The sequence below is a fragment of the Salvia splendens genome, chromosome 4 (genome assembly GCF_004379255.2).
Source record: "Salvia splendens isolate huo1 chromosome 4, SspV2, whole genome shotgun sequence".
In the NCBI taxonomy this organism is placed as follows: domain Eukaryota; kingdom Viridiplantae; phylum Streptophyta; class Magnoliopsida; order Lamiales; family Lamiaceae; genus Salvia; species Salvia splendens.
This window is the reverse complement of record NC_056035.1, coordinates 31,582,397-31,605,759: the sequence shown is the minus strand read 5'-3', so window position 1 is coordinate 31,605,759 and position 23,363 is coordinate 31,582,397. Positions and strand designations below refer to the sequence as shown.

The 23,363-nt window shown below is 40.8% G+C and overlaps 2 protein-coding genes across 10 annotated transcripts; both read left to right on the top strand.

Annotated features, from left to right (window-relative positions):
• Window positions 1-1,455: 1,455 nt before the first annotated feature.
• On the top strand, window positions 1,456-3,011 carry LOC121799088. Its single transcript, XM_042198428.1, has 3 exons — window positions 1,456-1,870; window positions 2,214-2,361; window positions 2,683-3,011. The coding sequence occupies exons 1-3, from the start codon at window positions 1,502-1,504 to the stop codon at window positions 2,913-2,915; spliced, it is 750 nt and encodes a 249-aa protein (XP_042054362.1). The 5' UTR covers window positions 1,456-1,501; the 3' UTR covers window positions 2,916-3,011.
• Window positions 3,012-4,106: 1,095 nt separating this feature from the next.
• On the top strand, window positions 4,107-14,402 carry LOC121797974 (protein PLANT CADMIUM RESISTANCE 10-like). Of its 9 annotated transcripts, none has more exons than XM_042196768.1 (7): window positions 4,110-4,365; window positions 4,701-4,757; window positions 12,131-12,181; window positions 12,474-12,556; window positions 12,729-12,961; window positions 13,420-13,646; window positions 14,059-14,402. In XM_042196768.1, exons 5-7 carry the CDS (start codon window positions 12,787-12,789, stop codon window positions 14,227-14,229), a joined length of 573 nt encoding a protein of 190 aa, XP_042052702.1. In that variant the 5' UTR covers window positions 4,110-4,365; window positions 4,701-4,757; window positions 12,131-12,181; window positions 12,474-12,556; window positions 12,729-12,786; the 3' UTR covers window positions 14,230-14,402. The 9 variants fall into 9 exon arrangements, with proteins under 9 accessions (XP_042052707.1, XP_042052706.1, XP_042052709.1 ...); XM_042196769.1 differs by having other exon boundaries at window positions 4,110-4,526; XM_042196773.1 differs by lacking the exon at window positions 12,474-12,556 and having other exon boundaries at window positions 4,107-4,365.
• The last annotated feature ends 8,961 nt before the right edge of the window (window positions 14,403-23,363 follow it).

Below are 23,363 nucleotides of genomic sequence, written 5' to 3'. Positions count from 1 at the left end.
TGAAGAATGCAGAATATATTTACGGCACTTCATAAAAATAATTTGCATCAGGGACTAAAGTTTAAACTAATCGAGATATTTTTCACATTTTGGTACTATTTCTTTTTCATTTCATCCTTATTAGCTTTATGGACAAATTTTACCATTTGTATTTATTTTCATCTCTCTCCTCTCTTCTTGACTCTCTCTTAATTAACCTTATTTTATGCTAAAGAAATCAACTTATATTTAAACATTGGAACAATGTTTTATGTTTAAATCAAGGTGTGATTTGAACTATATGTATGTTTTATCAACTGCTACTTCCGTCCACTAATACAAAGATAAATTTTTATCAGGCTCAGATTTTAAAAAATATAGTAGAAAGTAAGTGGAAAATATTAGTGGAAGGTGAGTCCTACTTTTATATAGTAGTATTAGTTTTAAATTGAAATGTGAGTGAAATAAAATTAGTGAAATATGAGATCCACTCCTAAAGTAGTAAAAAAACAAATAAGACATTGATTGATAGACAGAAGACGGAGGGAGTAGTATTCTACTCCATTCGTTTCATGGTAGTTGGGTTATTAGCTTAAAATATTCCATGATAGTTGTGTCATTTTTCCTTTTAGCAAGAAGTAACATATTTTTCTCATTTTTACTTTATCTTCACTCTAACTTTGTTCTATCTACTTTTTCCTATTATTATTTATTTATTTATTTAATATACTATACATATCTTTCTTGATCCTCGTGCTCAAAATGATCCTACTAACGCAAAGCGGAAGGAGCATAAACTATATAAATATTTACTTTTTTTAGATTATAAAAAAATAATCCTAAAAATGATTTAAGATGGTTTCGAAACAGATGCTAACGGAGCAATAGAGAAGAGTAAGAAATGAGAATAAGTAAAAAGGAACGTAATTATATTCTAACTCTAAATATAAACAAAACACAAAATACTTGTATGTTTATTAGATTTTTTGATCTAACGGTTAGGTTATTGTTATGTATCATCTAATAATGTAGATTTTTAGTCTAATAATATAGCTCAGCTAATAATATAGGAGTAGATATTTAGTCTAATAATGTAGCTCGACTATTATTATCACAACCATCCAATCCAAGGATTTGGGTTGTGATTTGTGTTGTGTTTTACACTAAGAAAGTCTAATGACCCTAATACCCCCTAAATGAAAATAGTCAAATTTGATAAAATATCATAAATATGAGGTGTGATCCGTTGCTAAGTCTCTTAAGTTTCTAACTTATCAACACGACAGCATTGAAATATCAACATAAATTTAGTTGATATTTTAATATATTGTGTTGACATTGGTATTTAAAACGTCAACTAAGTATATTAAAATGTCAACCCAAAATAAAAGAATAATTATATGTGAACAATAATGATACGAAAAGAATAAAATGAGAAATGATACTCCCACCACAGAGATATTTTAGTAGAGAAAATGCAGCGTCTACCACAAAGCAGAAACAGAGCAAAATTTGAAATTGAATGGCTGCTTTCTCATCTTCTCTCCCACCACCATCAGTATCATTCAAATCATTCAACACCAAAGCTTTCTTCACCACTTATTCCCCACCATTTTCCACTCCAAGTATCATGTCCCTCCATAATTCACATAAACTCATCGAATCCTCAATAACCAAGTCCTACCGGATCACCACCCGTGGCCAAATCACCGACGACGACGACAATGAAATCTGCAACTTCGACGAAGCAGTTTCCCTCTTCAACAAAAGGGATTACTACAAATGCCACGACGTCCTCGAAAACCTGTGGAACAACTCCCAAGACCCGACCCGCACTCTCCTCCACGCCATCCTTCAGTGCGCCGTCGGCTTCCACCACCTCTTCAACCATGTTAGTATGCATACTCAATAAACCACATTATTTGTTAATATGCCTTGAATCTACGTGGTTTGTCACTATGCTATGCTTCTGTACTAGGCACTAATTGTCATATTGGGCATAGCCTGTTGCGTGTGCCTATTTATATAGAAGCAGGACACCAACTAATCTGAAACCACTGTCATGCTACAACCTGTTCTCGTTTTCTGCCCGTGGACATAGCTAACACAGTGTTGGTGAACCACATACATTTGTGTCTCTATACATTTCTGTTTGTCTCTATTACACAATTACTCTATTTTGTCATAACATTATTCATAGTATCTATTTTTATGTGTGAATTGACTCTATGCAGAATCACAAGGGAGCAATGATGGAGCTCGGAGAAGGAGTTTGCAAGTTGAGAAAAATGGACTTCCAAAATGGGCCTTTTAATCAGTTTGAGAAAGAAATTTCTGCAGTTTTGGAATTCATTTACCAAACGCAGATTGAACAAGCTGCCTGTGAGTCTCTCATTCTCATTCTCATTCTCATTCTCGAGTTATTATAATTGATGGATATATATGATGTGAAATAATTAAATGCAGATTCTAAATATTGTACAAATTTCAAACTATGATTTGGACTATTAGAAAATGTCAACAAATGATAAAATACCAACAACAAAAAATATCAACGGTTGATGATGTGTGGACATTTTTTTGTCAATGTTATTGTCACATGTTGACATTTTCTAATGGTTCAGATCATAGTATGGAGTTTGTACAATATATAGAGTTTGCATTTTAACACTACCATATGTATGATTATATAAATGTATGCAGGCACAGAAGAAGTGTGTGTTGCAATGGATCAATCTGAGAGGTCTTATCGGCTCCTCGGGGGTTATGCTGCGGGAGAGCATCTGTACCACCTGGAAATCGACCGGAGCTGGAACGCGTACATCGTTTTCAGCCCAGAAAAGTATCGCCAGAGAGCTGCTGCGCCGCCCACTATAAAGATACCGCGGCTTGAGGCTTCTGAAGAGCATATCATGGAATTGGACCTAACATATTAGGTTATATGTAAGCTCCTTTCTTCCAAGTTGGTTGATTACAAAATAGTCACAGTTGTTAATTTGAATTTAGTCTGTCAATTGATAAGGTTTTATGCATGTTCTACTCTACAACACAAAGGTAAAAATATTTATGATATGAGAAACAGAGTGTAAGGGTGAAAATTCTTGATGATTGCCTGTGTGCCCCATTTTAATCTGCAAAACAATAAAAATCTGAACTCTACACTGCATATTACTATGTGACTATTAAAATGGATAATAAATTGATAACTATGCAACAAACCTGCAAATGCAGTTACTATATAATCTTAAAAGTATTCAACGATACAATTCGGAATAAAAGATCAAAACATAAAAGGAGGATGCATAAGGGAGTTACTAGCTTGAATATGTACTAATATATTATTTGAATGACAAATCCAAGCAACTACCACATCGGGTTTATGTAGTAGGAATTGTTAACATTCTGATATGACGGTTCCGTATTCAGACCAATTACGTGATGTGTTCATAATGGAGAATAAGTTTATATATGAATAATAGTAGTACTATATTATATTAAAATATAACTTGGTGGTTCGATTTTTTTTACCTCCAAATCGAAAACCAAAAATTATAAACTTTTAAAACCAAACCAAATCGAATTTCAAAATTTTGGTTTGGTTCAGCTTGGATATTCAGTTTTCGAATATTTTGCTCACCCCTAAATAAGACATCCAAAACGACGAAACAGGTTTATTAAATCCAAAACAATCACCCCTAAATAACACAAATTGTATTTTACAGAATCTAACATTTGATATTTGAACAAAGGTAGTCGGCGGCAGTCTACGTCCGGGCGGGCGAGCGTCGAATGAGCAGGTGGGAAGCAGACGAGCGGTTAAGATTGTGAGACAGTAGAGAAAGCGGCGCAGGCGGTCCGGAGTGGCTATATGATGGAGTAGAGACGAGAGAGAATAACGTTGAGACCGAGAGATTGAGAATGAGAGGATTATCGGTGTGCCCTAATGCCTAATTAAGTAATTATCCTATTAGTAAAATTAAATGAAATTGACTTCGTTAAATTCAGATAATTAAATATTACTCCACTATACTTGAAAATATCACTATCACACTATTCAAATCTAAACTCCATATTCAAAAAATCAGATATCGAGAATCCAATATCTGAAAATTTTCTGATCGGGTCGAGTTTACCTGGTACCCAAATTGACACAATGAGATACTCCTATAAAAGTTATTAGTATCATTATTTATTCGTTATTAAGTGTAAAGAAATTTCATTTCGGAAAAATACAAGACGTATGTACTTTATAATTATCAGAGAGTCGTTATGCAATCTTTTTATTTCAGACAATAAATTAAGCTTCTCTCGATTAATCAGACTACAATAATTTATTATCTCTCTCCTCAAATTTGAAAATTGTGAACAATTCTCTGCAGTTCTCTGGTGCGTTCTCGTTCTTAACTTCCACTGATTATCATTATCTCATTCAATAATGTCTATGCATTTCATCTTTTTCTTATTGTATCCCTTTCCGGCTAATTAATTCCCAAATTCAGTTCCGCTCTTGGAAAATTTCAAATTTGATCTTGAATTGTCACTAGAAGGTTTATTTCCTGAATCTTGCACTTAGTTTTGTGTTTGAGATTAGATTTGGGCAAATGCTGTATACTTTCTGGAAATTAAAGCCATATCCTTTTATTTCTGCTTTTTCTTTTTCTTCTTTTTTCTTTTTTGTACGCTTGTGATAATGTTGTGAGTCTTGCGATTTTTTCATTTAGATGACAGATTCGCTGCTGTTCATGATCCTGCTTGGCCTCTTGACAGTTTTTTATTGGGTTCTGATGATTCGGCGAATTTTTGATAGTGATGAATGCAGGAAAATGCAGATTACGACACAGAGAATTTACGTGGTTCGATTTACTGAGGTAAATCTACGTCCACGGGAAGAAAAGAGGGCAGAGTTGTATTGCTTGATCTGTTTTCTACAGCCTACAATACAGACTTGCTATATGGTATTTTATCTCTAGAGAGCTTAACCTTTTTCTACCAGATCTAAGTTCTATTTATACATCGAACTAAGATCGTGGCTTGCCTCACCACTAATGATGGTTGTGGATGTCGTGGAGGTCCTGCATGTAGCATAGGTCATGGCCTACGATCGTGGCCTGAGCTGACACCACGTGGTAGTGGGTGTGTTGGAAGTTGTGGAAATCCTGAATGGGTCCACTAACTCCTTGTTCGGTCGAATACTGAGACCGAACTGCTTTGGTTGCCGATCTGAGAGTAGAGCTTGATGCCGACCTGAGAGCAGAGCTTGATTGGTTGGCTTTTGCCGAGCTGTAGGCTGAGGCCGAACTCTTACTGAGACCGAACTGCCTTGGTTGCCGATCTGAGAGTAGAGCTTGATGCCGACCTGAGAGCGTGATGGTTGGTTGGCTTTTACCGAGCTGTAGGCTGAGGCCGAACTCTTTGGTAATGCCGAACTCATACTCTTCCTTGGGCTGATGGGCCGTCACTGCTGTTGGGCTTGTTTAGTCCGTCTTGTTTGGCTGATGGGCCGTCACTGCTGTTGGGCTTGTTTAGTCCGTACCCCATCACTACCCCCCCCCGAAAGACGAAGTGAATCACTTCGGCGAAGCGAGTCACTTCGGCATTCTGGATAAAGGTACGGGGGAGGCTGACGTCAGGGGACGTGCCGTGCACGTGACTGCATTAAATGCGACAGTAAAATCCGGCCGTTGAATCCTGAAAAGGTGGGATTCGAAACGGTGCGACGATTTTGAAATCTTCGCCGAATCTGATAAATACCTCCCTTCTTCATCATTGGAGCACTTTTGCGACTGCTTCTTCTGCACTCTATCTCCTTTGCGTAAAAATTTTCTTCCGCTTTCAAGAATTTCCTCAGGATTTCTTCAAACTTTCAAAGAGTAAGAACCATGTCTGCTTCTTCTTCGTCTGAGTCTGGTAGCGGTAGAAAAGGGGGTAAGGGGTCTTCTAGCCGGAAAGAATCCGGGGAGAAGACCGTAGAGTATTTTCACAGTATCTTGAGTAAGGATACTGTGATATCCCTTTACGAAAAATACTCTTTTCCTGGGGGGAAGGCGGTGGTTCCCGACGATGATCATAGGGCTAACGACCCGCCGGAGGGTTATGCCACCGTTTACGAAGCCTGCTTAGAATGCGGGCTTCGTTTCCCTCTTCCCCCACCTTTTGTAGAGCTTCTTGATTTTTTTCAACTCCCTTTAGGTCAGGTGACTCCGAATTCTTGGAGGCACTTGTCGGCTTTTGCTGCCGAACTCCGTAGGTTAGATAAGGATCTGTCTCTGCGGGCAATCCTTAATTTTTTCCAATTTAAAAGGAAGGGATCTTGGTTTTACTTGATCCCCTTACAGCCTTTTAGGGCATTCTGCAAAACCAAGTGGCCGAAATGGCAAAACCGCTTCTTTTTTTATAATAGGACAGCGGCTCCGGGCTTCCCCTGGAGAGGGCCGAAGTCCGTGATTCCTCATCCTCGGTTAGAACCATTGGCCGAGCTCGATGGCGAGCTCAACAAGATTCCCATAGTTAGGAAACAATACACGGAGTCTGAGCTCGTCAAGGGCGACGTCGTGTTCGGCATCTCGTCATCGGACGAAGAGGCCGAGGGTGAGGATTTCTCTTTACCTTTATGTTCTACTGCTTTAACGAAGAAAACTAACCTTGCTTTCTTGCTTTTTGGCAGTGTACATGCTGAACAAGGCTACCCGAAAATCTTCGGAGTCCAAGGAGCCGGAGAGGCCGAAAACCACCAGCTCGGCGTCTGATGCCGAGAGGACTCCGAAAAGGCAAAAAACCTCTTCGGATCCGAAGAAGCCGGAGTCGACTTCGGCAAGTAGGAAGGGGAAGACCCAGAAGCCCCCGAGAGCGCCAGAGAAAGACGTGGTCTTGGCGCCTCCTTCGGAACATATCTGTGAGCCGTTTTTATGGCCCACGGACTTCGCCGAGGTGAATTCTCTTCTTGATTTTCTGGCCTTGCTTTTTTCCTGTATTTTTTGTGGCCCCTTTGTTGACTTTTTTCTTTACTCATTTTCAGAGGAACGATATGCTCTCCAAGCTCGTCGCCGTCGAACTCTCCAAAGCGTCCAACGACTATGCTGAGATGCAGAGGAAGTTGGCGGCTGCTTGTCATCGGGCCGAACAGGCTGAGGCTAACTTTGAGAAGGCCAGAGCTGCTAGGATTTCGGCCCAGGATGAAGCTCAGTTTGCCAAAAACCAGCTCGTCATCCAGCGAGAGCAGACGAAACGGAGGGATGCTGCTGCCGTGGTTGCCCAAGGGGAGGCTCTCCGTGTTTACACGGAGAAACTCTTTTTGAGCAGCCAGTTCTCGGCCTTTGTCGGTAGTCTGGTAAGGCTAATTGCCGATAAGGGCGAGCAGGGGGCCGACGTCGTTCTGCCTCTGTACAGCCGAGAGATAGCAGCTCGGCTTCAGAATCTGCCGCTCCTTGAGGAGCTCGCTTCATCCTCGGTCCTGCTTTCTGCAGACCGAGTCCGGAGTTGTCGAGCTGATCGGGACGAGAACCTGGAGGCTATCTTTGCCTCCGTGGGACCCGTTTCACCCGCTTCGACTTACAACGGAGAGGGTGAGGCCGAGCCGTTGGAGCGGGAGGCCGAAGTCAAGCGGGCCGGGCATCCGGAGAAGGAAGCCGATCAGGAGGCGGAGGCGAGGCCGGCAGGATGCGAGGCCGAGGCTGAGGTAGCCCAGGAGAAAGAAGCTGAACCAGACCAAGGAGCCGGAGACGAGGCTGGCGGAGTATGATTTCGTCTCCCTTCTCTTAGTCTAGTTTCTTCCTTGTACGGTGGCCTTGAAGCCCTCTTAGTGTAAAAAAATTTTCCTTGTGAATGAAAAATTTTCTACACTTGTCTTCGTATAGCTTTTCGTACTCGCCTTTATTCTTGTTGTATTTTACTATCTGCTCGGTACAGCTGCCGAACTAATATAGCTGCTTTGTACTCAAGGAGATGGAGATACTTCACTGGAAACGGCTGTACTCTTCGGCTTTAGACGAAGCTGAGAAAAGAGCTATAGCCGATCAGACGAAGAATGACGAGCTTCTGGCTCGTTTAGTGAAGCTGGATGCCGATAATAAGGACTTAGAGTCCGATAAGAATGATCTGGAGGCCGAGCTGAATACGACCATTGCTGAGAGGACTGCGTACGAGGATTACATCCGTGTGCGCGGGGGAATGACCATATCAGATGTTCAGAGTCGAGTTGACGAACTGTGGGAGGAATATAATGTACTCCGGAGGAACAATGCGCTGGAGAGCTCGGCTTGCCAACAAGTCGTGACATCATTGCGGCGCTGGGCCTCTCGGTACGACATAGTTCTTGCCCGGCGTCCCTCAATTGAGAGATTCCTCCGGCATTTCCCGCCAACAGATGCTAGTACTCCAGCTCAAACCTCTGATTCACTTGCTCAAAACCCTACTCCAAGTCAGCAACGAACTCAGGGACAACCGGAGACGTCAAGTCGAGGACGGACTGAAGTTCGCAGAGGAGCTGTGGTTATGAGTGAGCAAGATCGGCAAATGCTTCGTGAAGAGACTCTTCGCCGCCGAGGTGCTAGGGCTTCCCGGGCTCAGAGAAGAGGTGGCAGGTCGATTAGAGCATCTCGTCGACCTGCTTATTCTGCGGCTGCCTGGAACGCCCGAACTCAGCTTCACGAGGATTTTGTGAATAGATGGCTCAACTTTAGCAACCCTGGACAGTAGAATAGTCCTTTGTAATAGCGTAACGCCATCTCGTAGGGTAGCGGAGTTGTGTGCCGAACAAGATTTGAAAAATGAAATTTTGTTTTCGCTTCTAACACTGTATTTACAGCTTAGCGAAAAATTTCATCGTACTTGTCCTCGGTCTTATGAAGTAAACTTCTTTGACCGGACTTGGTCCTTGGTCTTATGAAGTAAACTTCTTTGACCGGACTTGGTCCTTGGTCTGATGAAATAAACATCTTTGACCGGACTCATCTTTGGTCTGATGAAATAAACATCTTTGACCGGACTCGTCTTTGGTCTGATGAAATAAACATCTTTGACCGGACTCGTCTTTGGTCTGATGAAATAAACATCTTTGACCGGACTCGTCTTGGGTCTGATGAAATAAACATCTTTGACCGGACTCGTCTTGGGTCTGATGAAATAAACATCTTTGACCGGACTCGTCTTTGTGTTCTAATTTGGCGATTTTTGTCGCCGGGATCGAACTTTCCCTTGTCCTAATTCGGCGAGTTTTATCGCGTGGATCGGACTTTCCCAGTTAACCGAAGTGGTCTTATGCAGTAAACCTCTTTGACTAGACATGGTCGTCATCGGTCTTATGAGGTAAACTTCTTTGACCGAACTTGGTCGTCCTAATTCGGCGAGGTTTATCGCGTGGATCGGACTTTCCCTTATTGCAGTTCGTTTCAGACGAAGTGCTTATTTCTTAAGCCGAATTGTGGTCTTGTATCCTCCGTGGAAGCTTGGACTCACAGTCGTTGGCTTGTTGCAGTTCGTTTCAGACGGACTGCTTGTTTAAGCTGAATTGTGGTCTTGTATCTTCTGTAGAAGCTTTGACTCACAATCGTTGGCTTATTGCAGCTCGTTTCAGACGAACTGCTTGTTTAAGCTGAATTGTGGTCTTGTATCTTCTGTAGAAGCTTTGACTCACAATCGTTGGCTTGTATATGTTCTAAGAAGGGGATCAGCCTTCGAAGAACAAGGTACCTCAGTAACATTTGTAAGAGACGACACGCACATAGACAGACAAAACGCACAGATAAAACGCACAGAGACAAACAAAGACCAAGCAAACCAAAGAAAGCACATTGACCGAACAGAACTCAAGACAGACTGACCGGACTGTCTCTTACAAATGAAACTTTTGAGGTTGGAAACGTACCATGTTCGGGGTACTTGTGCTCCTGACACGTGAGTCAATTTGTAAGACCCTTTGCCGAGGACTTCTGACACCCGATATGGACCTTCCCATGTGGGTTCGAGTTCGCCCAGCTTTTCTGCTTGGCTTACTTCGTTGTTTCTCAAGACGAGATCTCCCACTTGAAATTGCAGCTTCTTCACCCTTTGGTTGTAATACCGGGCTACTTGCTCCTTGTACTTGGCTGCTTTTATGCAGGCCAATTCTCTTCTTTCTTCGGCAAGATCTAGTTCGGCTCTCAGTCCGTCACCATTCATTTCTGAAGAGAAATTGAGTTCGGGGACTGGGTATGCCGATCTAAACCGGAATCACGGCTTCAGTGCCGTACACCATTGAGTTCGGCTCCGGTGTGACTTCGGTCATTTCGTCTGCCTCTGACTCCGGCTGCTGTGATTGCTATGCTTGAGGAAGCCTCTGATCGCTATGATCGGGCTTCTTTTTGTCTCCTCTAGATGAGCTGTCTAAAGACCGTTTTCGACGGTCTGCCTCATCGGCTCGGGAGAACTGGTCCGCAATGTCCCACATCTCTTGAGCTGTTTGCGGACTGCATTCCACGAGCTTTCTGTAGAGAGCTCCGGGCAGGATTCCATTTTGGAATGCCGAAATGACAAGTAGATCATTGAGATTATCTACTTGTAGGCATTCCTTATGGAATCTCGTCAGGAAGTCGCTGATCTTTTCGTCGCGACCTTGACGTATAGAAAGCAGCTGAGCCGAAGTATTCCGGGCTTCCGCTTTCTGAAAGAACCTCCTGTGGAAAGCCTCCATCAGATCTCGGTAGGATCTAATGCTGCCTTGAGGAAGGCTGTCGAACCACCTTCTGGCGTTCCCGATGAGCAGCTCGGGGAACAGCTTGCACATATGGACCTCATTGAGACCTTGGTTCGCCATATTATACTGATAGCGTCCCAGGAAGTCATGAGGATCCACGAGTCCGTCATAGGTTATCGACGGAGTTCGGTAGTTCTGTGGAAGGGGAGTTCGGGTGATATCGTCCGAGAACGGAGTCTTCAATGCTCCGTACATGGCGAACCTGACATCTCTTCGGTATGGAGGAGATGGAGATCTCCTGTGATTCCGGTACCGAGGAGGAACAGGAATGTGTCGGGGTTGAGGATTCTTCTTCCTGGAAGACACGGCACTACTGCGGTAGTGACTTTCATGTCTGGATGAGGAAGGAGAATCCACCGTTTTCGTCTTCGGCTCTTGGCTCTTTTGCAGGAAGGCTAAGAACTCATCCTGCTTCTCAGCCAAGAACAGCTTGACAGCCTCATTCAAATCAGGCTGCTGGGAAGACTCAGTGGGACGATTTTTGGAGCGGCTTGTTCCTTCGCCATGAGAACTGGTGGTGGATTTATCCCTAGGCTGTTTTCCAGACCTATGGGATGGATGGGCTTCCTCCTGGTTCTCACGGGCAGGAATACGGGTACTCAGCGATCTGGTATGCATTTTTTGGGTAGAAAAAATGGATCAAAAATTCGCTTTATCACAAATTTGGTTCTCTGTTCCCACAGACGGCGCCAGTGATGATTCGGCGAATTTTTGATAGTGATGAATGCAGGAAAATGCAGATTACGACACAGAGAATTTACGTGGTTCGATTTACTGAGGTAAATCTACGTCCACGGGAAGAAAAGAGGGCAGAGTTGTATTGCTTGATCTGTTTTCTACAGCTTACAATACAGACTTGCTATATGGTATTTTATCTCTAGAGAGCTTAACCTTTTTCTACCAGATCTAAGTTCTATTTATACATTGAACTAAGATCGTGGCTTGCATCACCACTAATGATGGTTGTGGATGTCGTGGAGGTCATGGAGGTCCTGCATGTAGCGTAGGTCATGGCCTACGATCGTGGCCTGAGTTGACACCACGTGGTAGTGGGTGTGTTGGAAGTTGTGGAAATCCTGTATGGGTCCACTAACTCCTTGTTCGGTCGAATACTGAGACCGAACTGCTTTGGTTGCCGATCTGAGAGTAGAGCTTGATGCCGACCTGAGAGAGGCCGAACTCTTACTGAGACCGAACTGCTTTGGTTGCCGATCTGAGAGTAGAGCTTGATGCCGACCTGAGAGCGTGATGGTTGGTTGGCTTTTACCGAGCTGTAGGCTGAGGCCGAACTCTTTGGTAATGCCGAACTCATACTCTTCCTTGGGCTGATGGGCCGTCACTGCTGTTGGGCTTGTTTAGTCCGTCTTGTTTGGCTGATGGGCCGTCACTGCTGTTGGGCTTGTTTAGTCCGTACCCCATCAGGTTCTTTACCGATGATGCTCCTTTAGAATTCGTTGTAAAAATCTGACCGAGGTACAATTTTATCAGATTTTGACTATTGTTCAATTTTTTGGCCAAGGGATTTAATTTGGGTTTAATTCCCCTCAAGAAAAAAACAAAAAAAGTTTTGCGTTGCCATTTCCATTGGGGCATAATGATAATATCTCAATGTTCAATCTTACTTGGAACTTTTAGGGTTAAAGGATTTTAGGTATAATTAAATTTATGAAGTTTTCTGAGAATTATTTTGACTTTGGGGTTGACAATAGGTCACTTGCTTTGTTTGTGAACGGTTGCCTAAATTTGTGTGCTGTGTTCATAATAGGGGGTGAAATGGTGTTAATGCTGTGCACTCTTGGTGATCAATGCTGTGCACTTTTGGTGATCTTATAAGTTTTGCAAGAAACGGTATGTATAAATAGCATAGCAGAAGATGTCTGTTTAACAAAAAAGTTCAGTAGCCAGTAGTGAGATAAACGCAATTTTGTGGTTAAGATGAGAAAATAACAGAATGCAATTCTACATGGAACTTTGACATGATATCAGTTTTATTTGACTCTCTTCTAAATGCTTGGTGCAGATTGCTGATCAAGGTTGTGAACGGGACTGAGCTGTGAATTCTTTGGTCTTCAAGTAATATGGTGGGCCAGAACACATATGTTCCACCACGTTACATCCCCCTCGGGCAGTCAGATGCAGAAGCAGATGTAGTACCAACACCCGCCGATGTTGATCCCAGATCACAACACAACAGTAGTGTTCCAGGGCAGTGGTCTTCGGGAATCTGTGCTTGTTTCGATGATATGCAGAGCTGTATGCTACTTTATGCCCTGTGATCTTGATTTATCAGAAGCAAAAAAGTGAATGAAAGGTGCTTTTTGATAGTGCTGGAGTGTTGGATCATGCCTTGCTAATTTGTGTGATATGCATGCGGTTAAATGATCAGTTATTGGCAATTGTGTGGAAAATGTGTTTTTATGAGTTATTTACTGATCTCAATCTATAGACCGGATATTGAGCATTGCAGTGCATTTAGCTAACTCAATGTGCTCGCTCATTAAAGACATCGTGATTTCCTTGCGTGATGTAAGTTGCTCGTGATTAGTCTGCGGGGACTGGTCTGTCTAAGGTTTCTGTTTATGAAAGAAAAAAGGCTTGCATATGATTCGATTGGTCTATGATGCATTCATTCTAAGTGGTTCACTGAAAATATGTTGTCTGAAGTATATATTAGTCAAGTAATTGCTGGGTTGATATTATTTACGTGACAGGTTGTGTTGGGCTTATTTGCCCGTGCTATCTTTTTGGGAGAAACGCAGAGTCTTTGGGTTCTGGAACTCTAATAGGATCTTGTATGATGCATTTTGTATTATGGGCTCTTGTGAATACTCTATGCTGTGTGATGACGGAAGGTGCTATGTTGGGCGCCCCTGGATGCCTTGCTGCCTGTTATGCATGTGGCTATCGGAGGACTTTAAGGGAAAACTACAATTTGGAGGTATATCTTCATTTCTTGTCTATTCAATGCACGTTTGGTGTTCGTGTTCACTCACTGTAGACCACAAGGCTTGACCATTGATGTTGATCAAAGATATTGTTTCAAGGGATACGTTTTCTTTAAGCTTCTTGGTTATGTTTCTCCTCCATTAGTTCTAAATGCCCTTCATTGACTATGTTGCACGGACATAGTATTCCGTTGCATCACGACCAATAATAATCAATTTGTTTCAGAATCAGTTGGTTTCGACCAATTAGGGTGTTATGTCCCTTGACATTATGGGTTCTAGTTTTGCACTCGTAAATTTGATGTACTTCTTCGGTTCTGTTTACAGCATCATACCATGTGCATGAAAGCTTTCGATAAAATAAGTCCAGCAAATAAATCTCAGCATCTTGTGTTTGGGATGCAGGAAGCACCATGTGGAGACTTTGTCACACATTTCTTCTGTCATTTATGTGCCATTTGTCAAGAATACAGAGAAATCCGCGAAAGATCTCAAGACCTAAATTCCAGTAGCCGGAATATGGTGGAATTGGCCGCTCCTCCTGTACAGAATATGGGACCAGCTTCACCAAAATAGACCTTTCTCCCACACGATCCCTTCACCTTGTATTGTTTCTACCACTCTGAATGCTTCTGTCATGTTTCATAAATTTTACATCAATTTATGATATGTATTTTTAGTTAGTTACAATTCATACACACCTCCTGGACATGTTCTTTGAAGGAGAAACGTCTTACCCATTAATCTGAGCTTTGTCGTCCTCAATATGTTAATTTAGAGTTTTCAGCCACTTTGGCATGGCTCAATTATGTGTCAAGTTCTAATAAATATACACATGACACGAATGGACATGTGATGCATCTTCATTTTAGTTCGTTAGTGTATTTTACTTGTGTAGAGGTGTGAGGTATATACATTGAAAATTATAGCAAGCTATGCTTCTTTGACAATATTACATTTTTTTTGCAATTTTATCCTGAATGATTTTTAACTACCTCAAGTAAATAGCAAAATAAATCATTAGTATTTTGGAGTGAGTTCATTTATAGATTGTTGATATTTTAAAAAGTGATTCGGTTTGCAAGGTCTCTGAGGCAAATTGAGACATTATTAATGATGTTGTAGTTTTTGTTACATATGTAAGTTTAACATTAATAATTTTTTTTTTGGTATTTTCATATAAATTTTATTAGGATACATAAATATACATAATTACAAATTATATGACTGATGAATAGTGCAATTGAAAGGACAAGATATTGATAGAATTGTGAGTTTTAAGCGGTTGCGGTTTCGGTTCCAAACCAGCGGTTTTTTACGGTTCCGAATCGCTGGTTTTCGATGGTTTTTCGCGGTTCAACACTGTTTCGATTTGAGAATTTTTGAACATGAACCGAATCACGGTTCAAAAATCGAGGGTTTTGGTTCGGGTAAATTTTCACGGTTCCGGTTCGGAACCATAGCCGCCGGTTATGGTTTCGCGGTTAACCGCCAGAACCGTAAACCTTGGGCACTTCTAGGCGTATCCATGTGAAAACAAGTGGTAAAGATGTACCCCCAAATTCAATATTATTATCACCAACTATAGAAAATAATATTGGTTGTCTATGCAAATCTGAAACACGAATATTATGGGCTTTCTCTTTAATATTTTATTTTTCATACTTAAGATATAAATATCCACCAATTAACTAAAGTCTGCTATTGACTGAATTAATTAACATTTTTTTCCTAAGAATGATCTAATTCATTATTATAGTATTATTTATCGTTCGTGGAATAAATTCCAACTGACCAATTTTCTGAGCAATAAAATCTGATTTCGAACATCTTTTGATGATATTATCAAGACTTGATCGGTGCACAATTTAGTATGCACAAACATTTACCGTGAGTAATCAAATAAATAAATAAAATATGAGATTGAGTATTTGAGAGGTAAAAGAGATTCAACCATGTTCAAAATTAAATCAAACCATAAAATTAAATAATGACTTAAATTGAATTATGCTTATAAGGGGTGTCTTATATTGCTAACTCAATTCCTAAGTTGCTAACTACAACTAAATGATAGACATTGGACCATCCATTCATTCATGAATATCAATACAATATAGTACATAAAATATCAATTAGGATATTAATATCAATTAACCAAAAATTAGTTATAATTAACTTTTAAAAAATATCTATAAATTTTAAATGACTATAACTATCTCAATTTAAATTATTTTTTATACATCTTATATCAAATTAAAGATAATTTTATAAGGATTCTAACGAGATCTCACTTGCATATGTTCCAATGTCAAAATTTGAAAAAAATTCTTAAACTTTTGTATTTTTAAAGAAGCAGCTCAATGTCAATATAGTTATCATAATAGGGGCGCACTATGGTCAATAAGTGAAATTCTGTAAAAAAAATAAAATAAAAGCAAATCTCAGCCCTTTGATCGTTAGATTGGATGGTTGTGATAATAATATCCGAGCTACATTATTACATTAAAAGTGTTACATTATTAGACTACAGATTCTACATTATTACACTAAAACGCGTTACATTATTAGATGACACGTGACATTAATCTAACGGTTACATCACAAGATCCAATGACTGAGATTTGTTTTAATTTTTTTTTACAGAATTTCACCTATTGATCTGATCACATCCCTATCATTAATATGTCAATATAATACATATACAATGTCAATGCTAAATTGTGTTGACATATTCAATTAATCGTATCGATATGTTTAATATACTATATTGACATTTTGATCCAAAACCATAATTTTGATAGTTTTCTTATCTTTTAAAATTTAAATAATACTCCCTCCATCCCAAAGAGTATGAACTTTGGGTTCGACACGAGTTTTAATGCATTATTGGTAAAGTAAGAGATAGATATATAGAGAAAGTTTTATAAGTATTGTTAGTGGAGAATGAGTCTCACCTCATTTAAAAGAAGAGAGTTTACAAAATTTGAATGTTCATATTCTTTGGGACGGAAGAAAAAGGAAATAGTGCATACTCTTCAGGGACGGAGGGAGTAATAAAACGAAATTACACATGAAAATTTATAGACCACTAAATCTCTATAAATCTTATGATTTTAAATTAGTTGTAGTTAGCAATTAAAAATTAAATTAGCAATTGATCACTCTCCATATTTATAAATACATGAATTCTATGATTCAAAATAAACACAGGGTTAAAGTGTTTATACATATAAGTATACCATTTGAAGCATTAAATTGCACAAGATCTATATTGAAATTTGAAAGTGTGGAAAAATGAATGGCAGTGAATGGAAGAGGAGGGAAATGTTCCAAAAGATTTAAAGAGAATTATTGCTATTATTACATAACAAAAAAATATAGTACTATAAGATGGAAGAGTCAAACAAGAAAAAGTTGTTGATTCAGTTACGCAAAACAGATACGCAAATGTCTTCCTCGTGACCATCTCAATGATCTTCCATAACAGTTATCTTCACTGCGTCACAATGGTCCCTTTTCTCCTCTCCTTCTTCTGCATTTATTTCCTCTCAACAAACCCATTTATGTACACAAATAAATAAATATACATTCGTGTGGTGTGTCTCTCTCTATAATCTATATACGTGTGTGTGATTTATATCTATATTTTTATTTGTTTAATTATATTGTAATTCATGATGATGCGTGTGCAACATTATTAGATGTTTAGTACTAGTACATAAAATGTGTGCTTCCACACCTATTATAATTGTTAATGAATATTGAGCGTGAATACGTTGTCATAGTAAAATAAAAATTCAATATATTTACGATTTTATTTTTGATAAGTACCCCCAAGTACTTTTATTGCTTGAGAACAACATACCTAAGTTAAGAAGGCTAGGACTCCAGGCACATTAAATTCTTGAAAACTGATAGTATGAGTATGAGTATGAGTAGAGTACAGCTTATATATTGGGAAACAAACAGAATATAATACAAATATAGTTTCTATAGCGATAGTAATTTGCAGTCATTAACCAATGTGTTTATTGGATGCAGAGATGCCCAAGGTTTTCGGTTCCGGCGGATAACCGCGGAACTGTACTGCCGGTTTCGGTTCCGAATCGGAACCGTGACTTTTTTCTTGAACCAGAACCGCCATATTTTAAACCGCGGGCCGGTTCCGGTTCCAAATTTTACGAACTGAAACCGTGCTGGAACCGTCTGTTCAGGACGGTTTCAAACCGGAACCGTGAAAAACCGTCGGAAAACCATGAAATCTAGCCGGAAACCGGCGGTTCGGAACCGTGAAAAATTGTAAAAAAATCACCGGAAAACCAACGGTTCCGAACTGAAACCGTAACCGTCGGTTTCGGAACCGGAACAGTGAAACACCCTCGCGGTTCGGTTTCGGTTCGACAATTTCCAAAATCGGAATCGGCGGTTCTTAACCGTAACCGTCGGTTCATGAATCGTGGTCCTCTCTAATTGGATGCAGTATGTTTCTCTGCAAACTGCAATAGCAAGAAATAATAGGTTCCATCGATTCCTTACTTAGTGGTGGGTGGAGTAGATATGGAGTACTATTAAATATTTCTTGATCAATTTCGACTAATTAGAATGTCAATTCAATTCAAATTTGACTATCATACTATGTCCAAATTGAAAAGAAGCTGCGGAAGCTATAAAGAGAAAAGCATGCTAGTGATATGTTTGGAGAGAGCTCTCAATGCTGCATTTTTCATTGCTTCAAAATGTAACTAGATACAATACATATATTCTTCATTCGAATGATCTAGAACATTGCACTAATCTACTTTTTATGCTAAACTAAAACATGCTTTATATTCTTAATCAAAACAAACTCTGCAAGGTCTCTCTCTTCTTCATTCCATTGAGCAACACGTTTCTCCAAGTACAATAGTGGTCCTCCACCTTAGCTGGCACCTTTTGCTCACTCACAGCTGCAGCTCGTGTGAGCTCCTTGATTGGCTCTTCTCGTGCACCAGCCTTTGTCCTCTCTTTTGTCTTATCTATCACATTGGCTCGTGTGGAGTTGGTGGCTTGTTTATCACGTGCATTACACTTTGCTCCCATACACTGATCACCATGGTCAACAACCTCAGCACTGCATGCTGCAGCTTGATCAACTTTGCATGCAGTGGCTCGATGAACTTTGTCATCACTTCTAACACACCCCCTCAATCCGAGTGAGGCTAGACATCACCAAACCGAACCGGCCCGGCTGAACCGGCCCGGAACAGTCACCGGCGGTTCCGAACCGGAACCGGAACCGTCGTCGGCGGTTCGAACCGGCACCGGAACCACCGGTTCCGACTGGCCGGTTCAGGTTCTAAATTTTGGCGAACCGTAACCGGCAGTTCGGCGGTTTCCGACACAATTTCAGGCCTACTCCCTAGCCTTTTCAGAAACCACTCCCGCGGCCGCCGGTTTTGACTAAAACCGTGGACGGAAACCGCCGGTTCCACCGATAAAACCGGCGGTTCCGGCGACAAAACCGCCGGTTTCCCGCCGCATTTTTCAAAATAAACCTTGCCCAAACATTCCAAATAAACCTCCCCCACATCCCAAGCCTCCAAAGAAATTTCGAGTTCGACTTGCGGGCTCTCTTTCACGATTACGAAGCCAAGTACAACACTACCCACCAAATTCGACCTAGACCCCCCCGTCAAACACATAACTTTGGCTTCTTCCAATTTGATGACCCCGACGCCCAATCCCAATTGGCGGACCTATACGGCTTCAGCAGCGGAGGAAGGACGGCACATTCGGTAAGTGAGTTAGATTTATATTTTGACTCACACTTTTCATTCAATGAGGAAGAAGGAGGTCCAGTTCCCCAACAAATCGACGTCCTAGATTGGTGGGGATCACACGAGAAAGATTTTCCCATCCTTGCATCAATGGCCAAGGAGATCTTTTCGGTTCCGGCTTCCACTGTCGCCGTCGAGTCCGCCTTTAGTGTTGGAGGCAACGTCTTGGACGACAGAAGAAGTAGACTCACCGGGCAAAACATGGAAGCCACCATGTTACTTGATGATTGGTGCTCCGCCGAAATTAGAGACCAAGAATCGGATTGGGACAATCAAGTAGTACAACCCGACCAAGACTACTTCCCCGACGAAGAAGAGTAGGCGCCAATTCCTCCGATCAAGCCAAATAGGTAAGCAAGGTAAGAGAACTACGTGGACTTTGATTCCAAAATGCAATTGAGCATTGAGGATACGTAGGCATCTCAACTTATATTTCAACTTAAATTTTATATTTAAGTTTAAATTTAAGTTGAGCTCAAGTCCTTTTCCTTTATTTCTTTTTTCTCCCCTTTATTTCGAATATGTAATTTTGTAAATTGTAATGAAGACTTTAAGTCTTTTGTAATTTATAATTTTGAAGTTGTAATTTCTAATTTTTATGTTGTAATTTGTAAATTTTAACTTGTAATTTGTAATTTTAAAGTTGTAATTTGTAATTTTGAAGTTGTAATTTGTATCAATAAAATTACATTTGTACATCGCTTCATTCTAATTTTATTTACGCAAGTTTTTTTACATTTTTAACTTGAATTACAATTTACAATGTAAAAAAAAAAAAAAAATCGGATGAACCGCCGAACCGCCCGAACCAGCCCGGAATCGGATAACTACCGACGGTTCAGCCGGTTCAAGTGAACCACCGGTTCACGGTTCATGAACCGGAACCGTGAGGTCTGGGCCGAGCCGGTTCAGGTTCCACCAATTCTTGAACCGGAACCGCCGGTTCCGAACCGTGAACCGGCGGTTCACGAACCGTGGTGACGTCTAAGTGAGGCTAGAGACATTATCTCTAACCTTTCTCTCAGCTTCACGAAGGGTTGATGACTCAATGGCTTAGTGAATATGTCTGCTATTTGATCCCCGGTTGGAACATGCCTTAACTCAATCTCCCTGCTCAGAACCTTATCACGAACAAAATGCATGTCTATCTCAATGTGCTTAGTTCTTGCATGTAGTATAGGATTAGAAGCTAATGCAATTGCACTCATGTTGTCCACCCAGATCATTTAGCTCCCTTTCTTCTTGATCTTCAACTCACCAAGCATAGAAGACAACCAACTCACTTTTGCAGCTGCTTGAGCCAAGCTCCTATACTCAACTTCTGTGCTTGACCTAGCAACAACAGTCTGCTTTTTCGCACACCATGACACAAGGTTTCTTCCATGATAAGCACATACTCCTGTGGTAGATCTTCTATCATCTAGGTCTGCTGCCCAATCCGAGTCAGAGAAAGCACTAATCTCTCCAGTAGACTTTCTAATCTGAATTCCATAATCTAAAGTTCCTGAAAGATATCTTCTCTTCTCGTGCACCAGCCTTTGTCCTCTCTTTTGTCTTATCTATCACCTTGGCTCGTGTGGAGTTGGTGGCTTGTTTATCACGTGCATTACACTTTGCTTCCATACACTGATCACCATGGTCAACAACCACAACACTGCATGTTGTGATGACAAAGTTCATCAAGCCACTACATGCAAAGTTGATCAAGCTGCAACATGCAGTGCTGAGGTTGTTGACCATGGTGATCAGTGTATGGGAGCAAAGTGTAATGCACGTGATAAACAAGCCACCAACTCCACACGAGCCAAGGTGATAGATAAGACAAAAGAAAGGACAAAGGCTGGTGCACGAGAAGAGCCAATCAAGGAGCTCACACGAGCTGCAGCTGTGAGTGAGCAAAAGGTGCCAGCTAAGGTGGAGGACCATCATTGTACTTGGAGAGACGTGTTGCTCAATGGAATGAAGAAGAGAGACCTTGCAGAGTTTGTTTTGATTAAGAATATAAAGCATGTTTTAGTCTAGCATAAAAAGCAGATTAGTGCAATGTTCTAGATCATTCGAATGAAGAATATATGTATTGTATCTAGTTTTTTGAAGCAATGAAAAATGCAGCATTGAGAGCTCTCTCCAAACATATCACTAGCATGCTTTTCTTCTTCATAGCTTCCGCAGCTTCTTTTCATGATATCAGAGCAGGATCTCTTTGATCCTGGCTCTCTTACTCTTGCTTTTCATCTTGCCTTTCACTCCTAAAAAATGGCTGAGGCCAATGGAACTATTCCAGTGGCAACACTGCCACCAATCTTCTCTCAATTACCTCCAATGTCAGTGAAACTAACTGATGGAAATTTCCTCATGTGGCAGCAACAAGTTGATGTAGCGGTGTATAGCTATGGCCTTGAAGGATTTATCACATGGGACACTGATCCCCCTCCACAAATGATTCCAGATCAAGATGGAGAGTCTATGGTTTCAAATACAGCCTACATAAGTTGGCAGAGACAAGATAGGAGAGTGGCTGGATGGCTCTTGTCTTCATTGTCAGAAAATGCTCTAACCTTGGTGGTAGGGCTCAGATCTGCCAGAGACATATGGTGTGCACTGGAGACTAACTTTGCAAATCGATCCACAACTAAGGTGATGCAATATCGCCAACAAATGCAAAATTTGAAGAAATATGGAATGTCTATGACTAATTATCTAGGCAAAATGATAACATATTTCGATTTGCTTGGTTCAATAGGCTGTACAATCTCAGAAGTTGAGCAAGTACTCCGCATTTTGGGAGGACTTGGGCAGGATTATGATCCTACAGTATGTGTTGTAACTTCTAGGTCAGATCCTTGGAGTCTGGGAGATGTTAGTGCATTTCTGCTCAGTTTTGAATGGAGTCAACTAGAGCTAATTCCATCAGCTCAAATGGATCCCAGCCATCATTGAATCTTGTCCAGCATCAATCAGGACAGAAGAGTGAGTCTCAGAATTTCAACAACAACATATTTGAAGCAGCAAATGGAAGAGGTTTTGGGGGAAGATTTCAGAGAGGAGGAAGAGGTGGAAGAGGCTTTGGTCGAGGAAATAACAAAATTGTTTGCCAGTTATGTGAGAAACCTGGCCATTCTGCAGCAAAATGTTGGCATAGGTTCGAGCAAAACTTCACACCACCTCAAGTCCAGCTCAGAGGAAGTACTCCACAGCAGCGTAATCAAGGATTCTTCAATCCTTCAGCTCATCTTGTGCAATCAGTGCCTAGGTCTCCTTCAACATCCTTCTCTGTAGGAACTCCATCAGAGTTTTGTTATGGATCAAATGCCTCTTCAAGCTGGTATCCAGACTCAGGAGCAACACATCATGAGTCCAATGACTTAAGCAATCTCAACATAAACACTAAGTACACTGGAGGTAAGAATCTCTTGCTTGGTAATGGAAATGATGTTAATATTGCAAATATTGGAGAAAGTGCATTTAAATCTCACTCAACTAAATTCTCTAGAAAGCTTCATCTCAAAAATCTTTTGCATGTGCCTAACATCACTAAAAATCTTCTAAGTGACTCCAAATCTGCTCAAGACAATTCTGTCTTTTTTGAATTTCATCCAAGTTTCTGTTTTGTCAAGGACCTGAGCACCATGGAAGTAGTGCTCAAAGGAACTCTTGAAAAAGGCCTATACCATTTCCTAGTAGATCATACCCCAATCAAGCGTGGCACTGTCCCCATCTCTCCTTCCAGTCCAGAGAATCCAGCTGTCCATTCCCTGAGCCTGAGCAACTCACAATTCAGCAGTAGTTCCAATCAAGTCTCTAGTTCAGTTTTGTCTTTATGGCATTGTAGACTAGGACATCCTACTCTAGATATTGTCAAACTTGCTCTTAACAGCTGTAATGTAACACCCC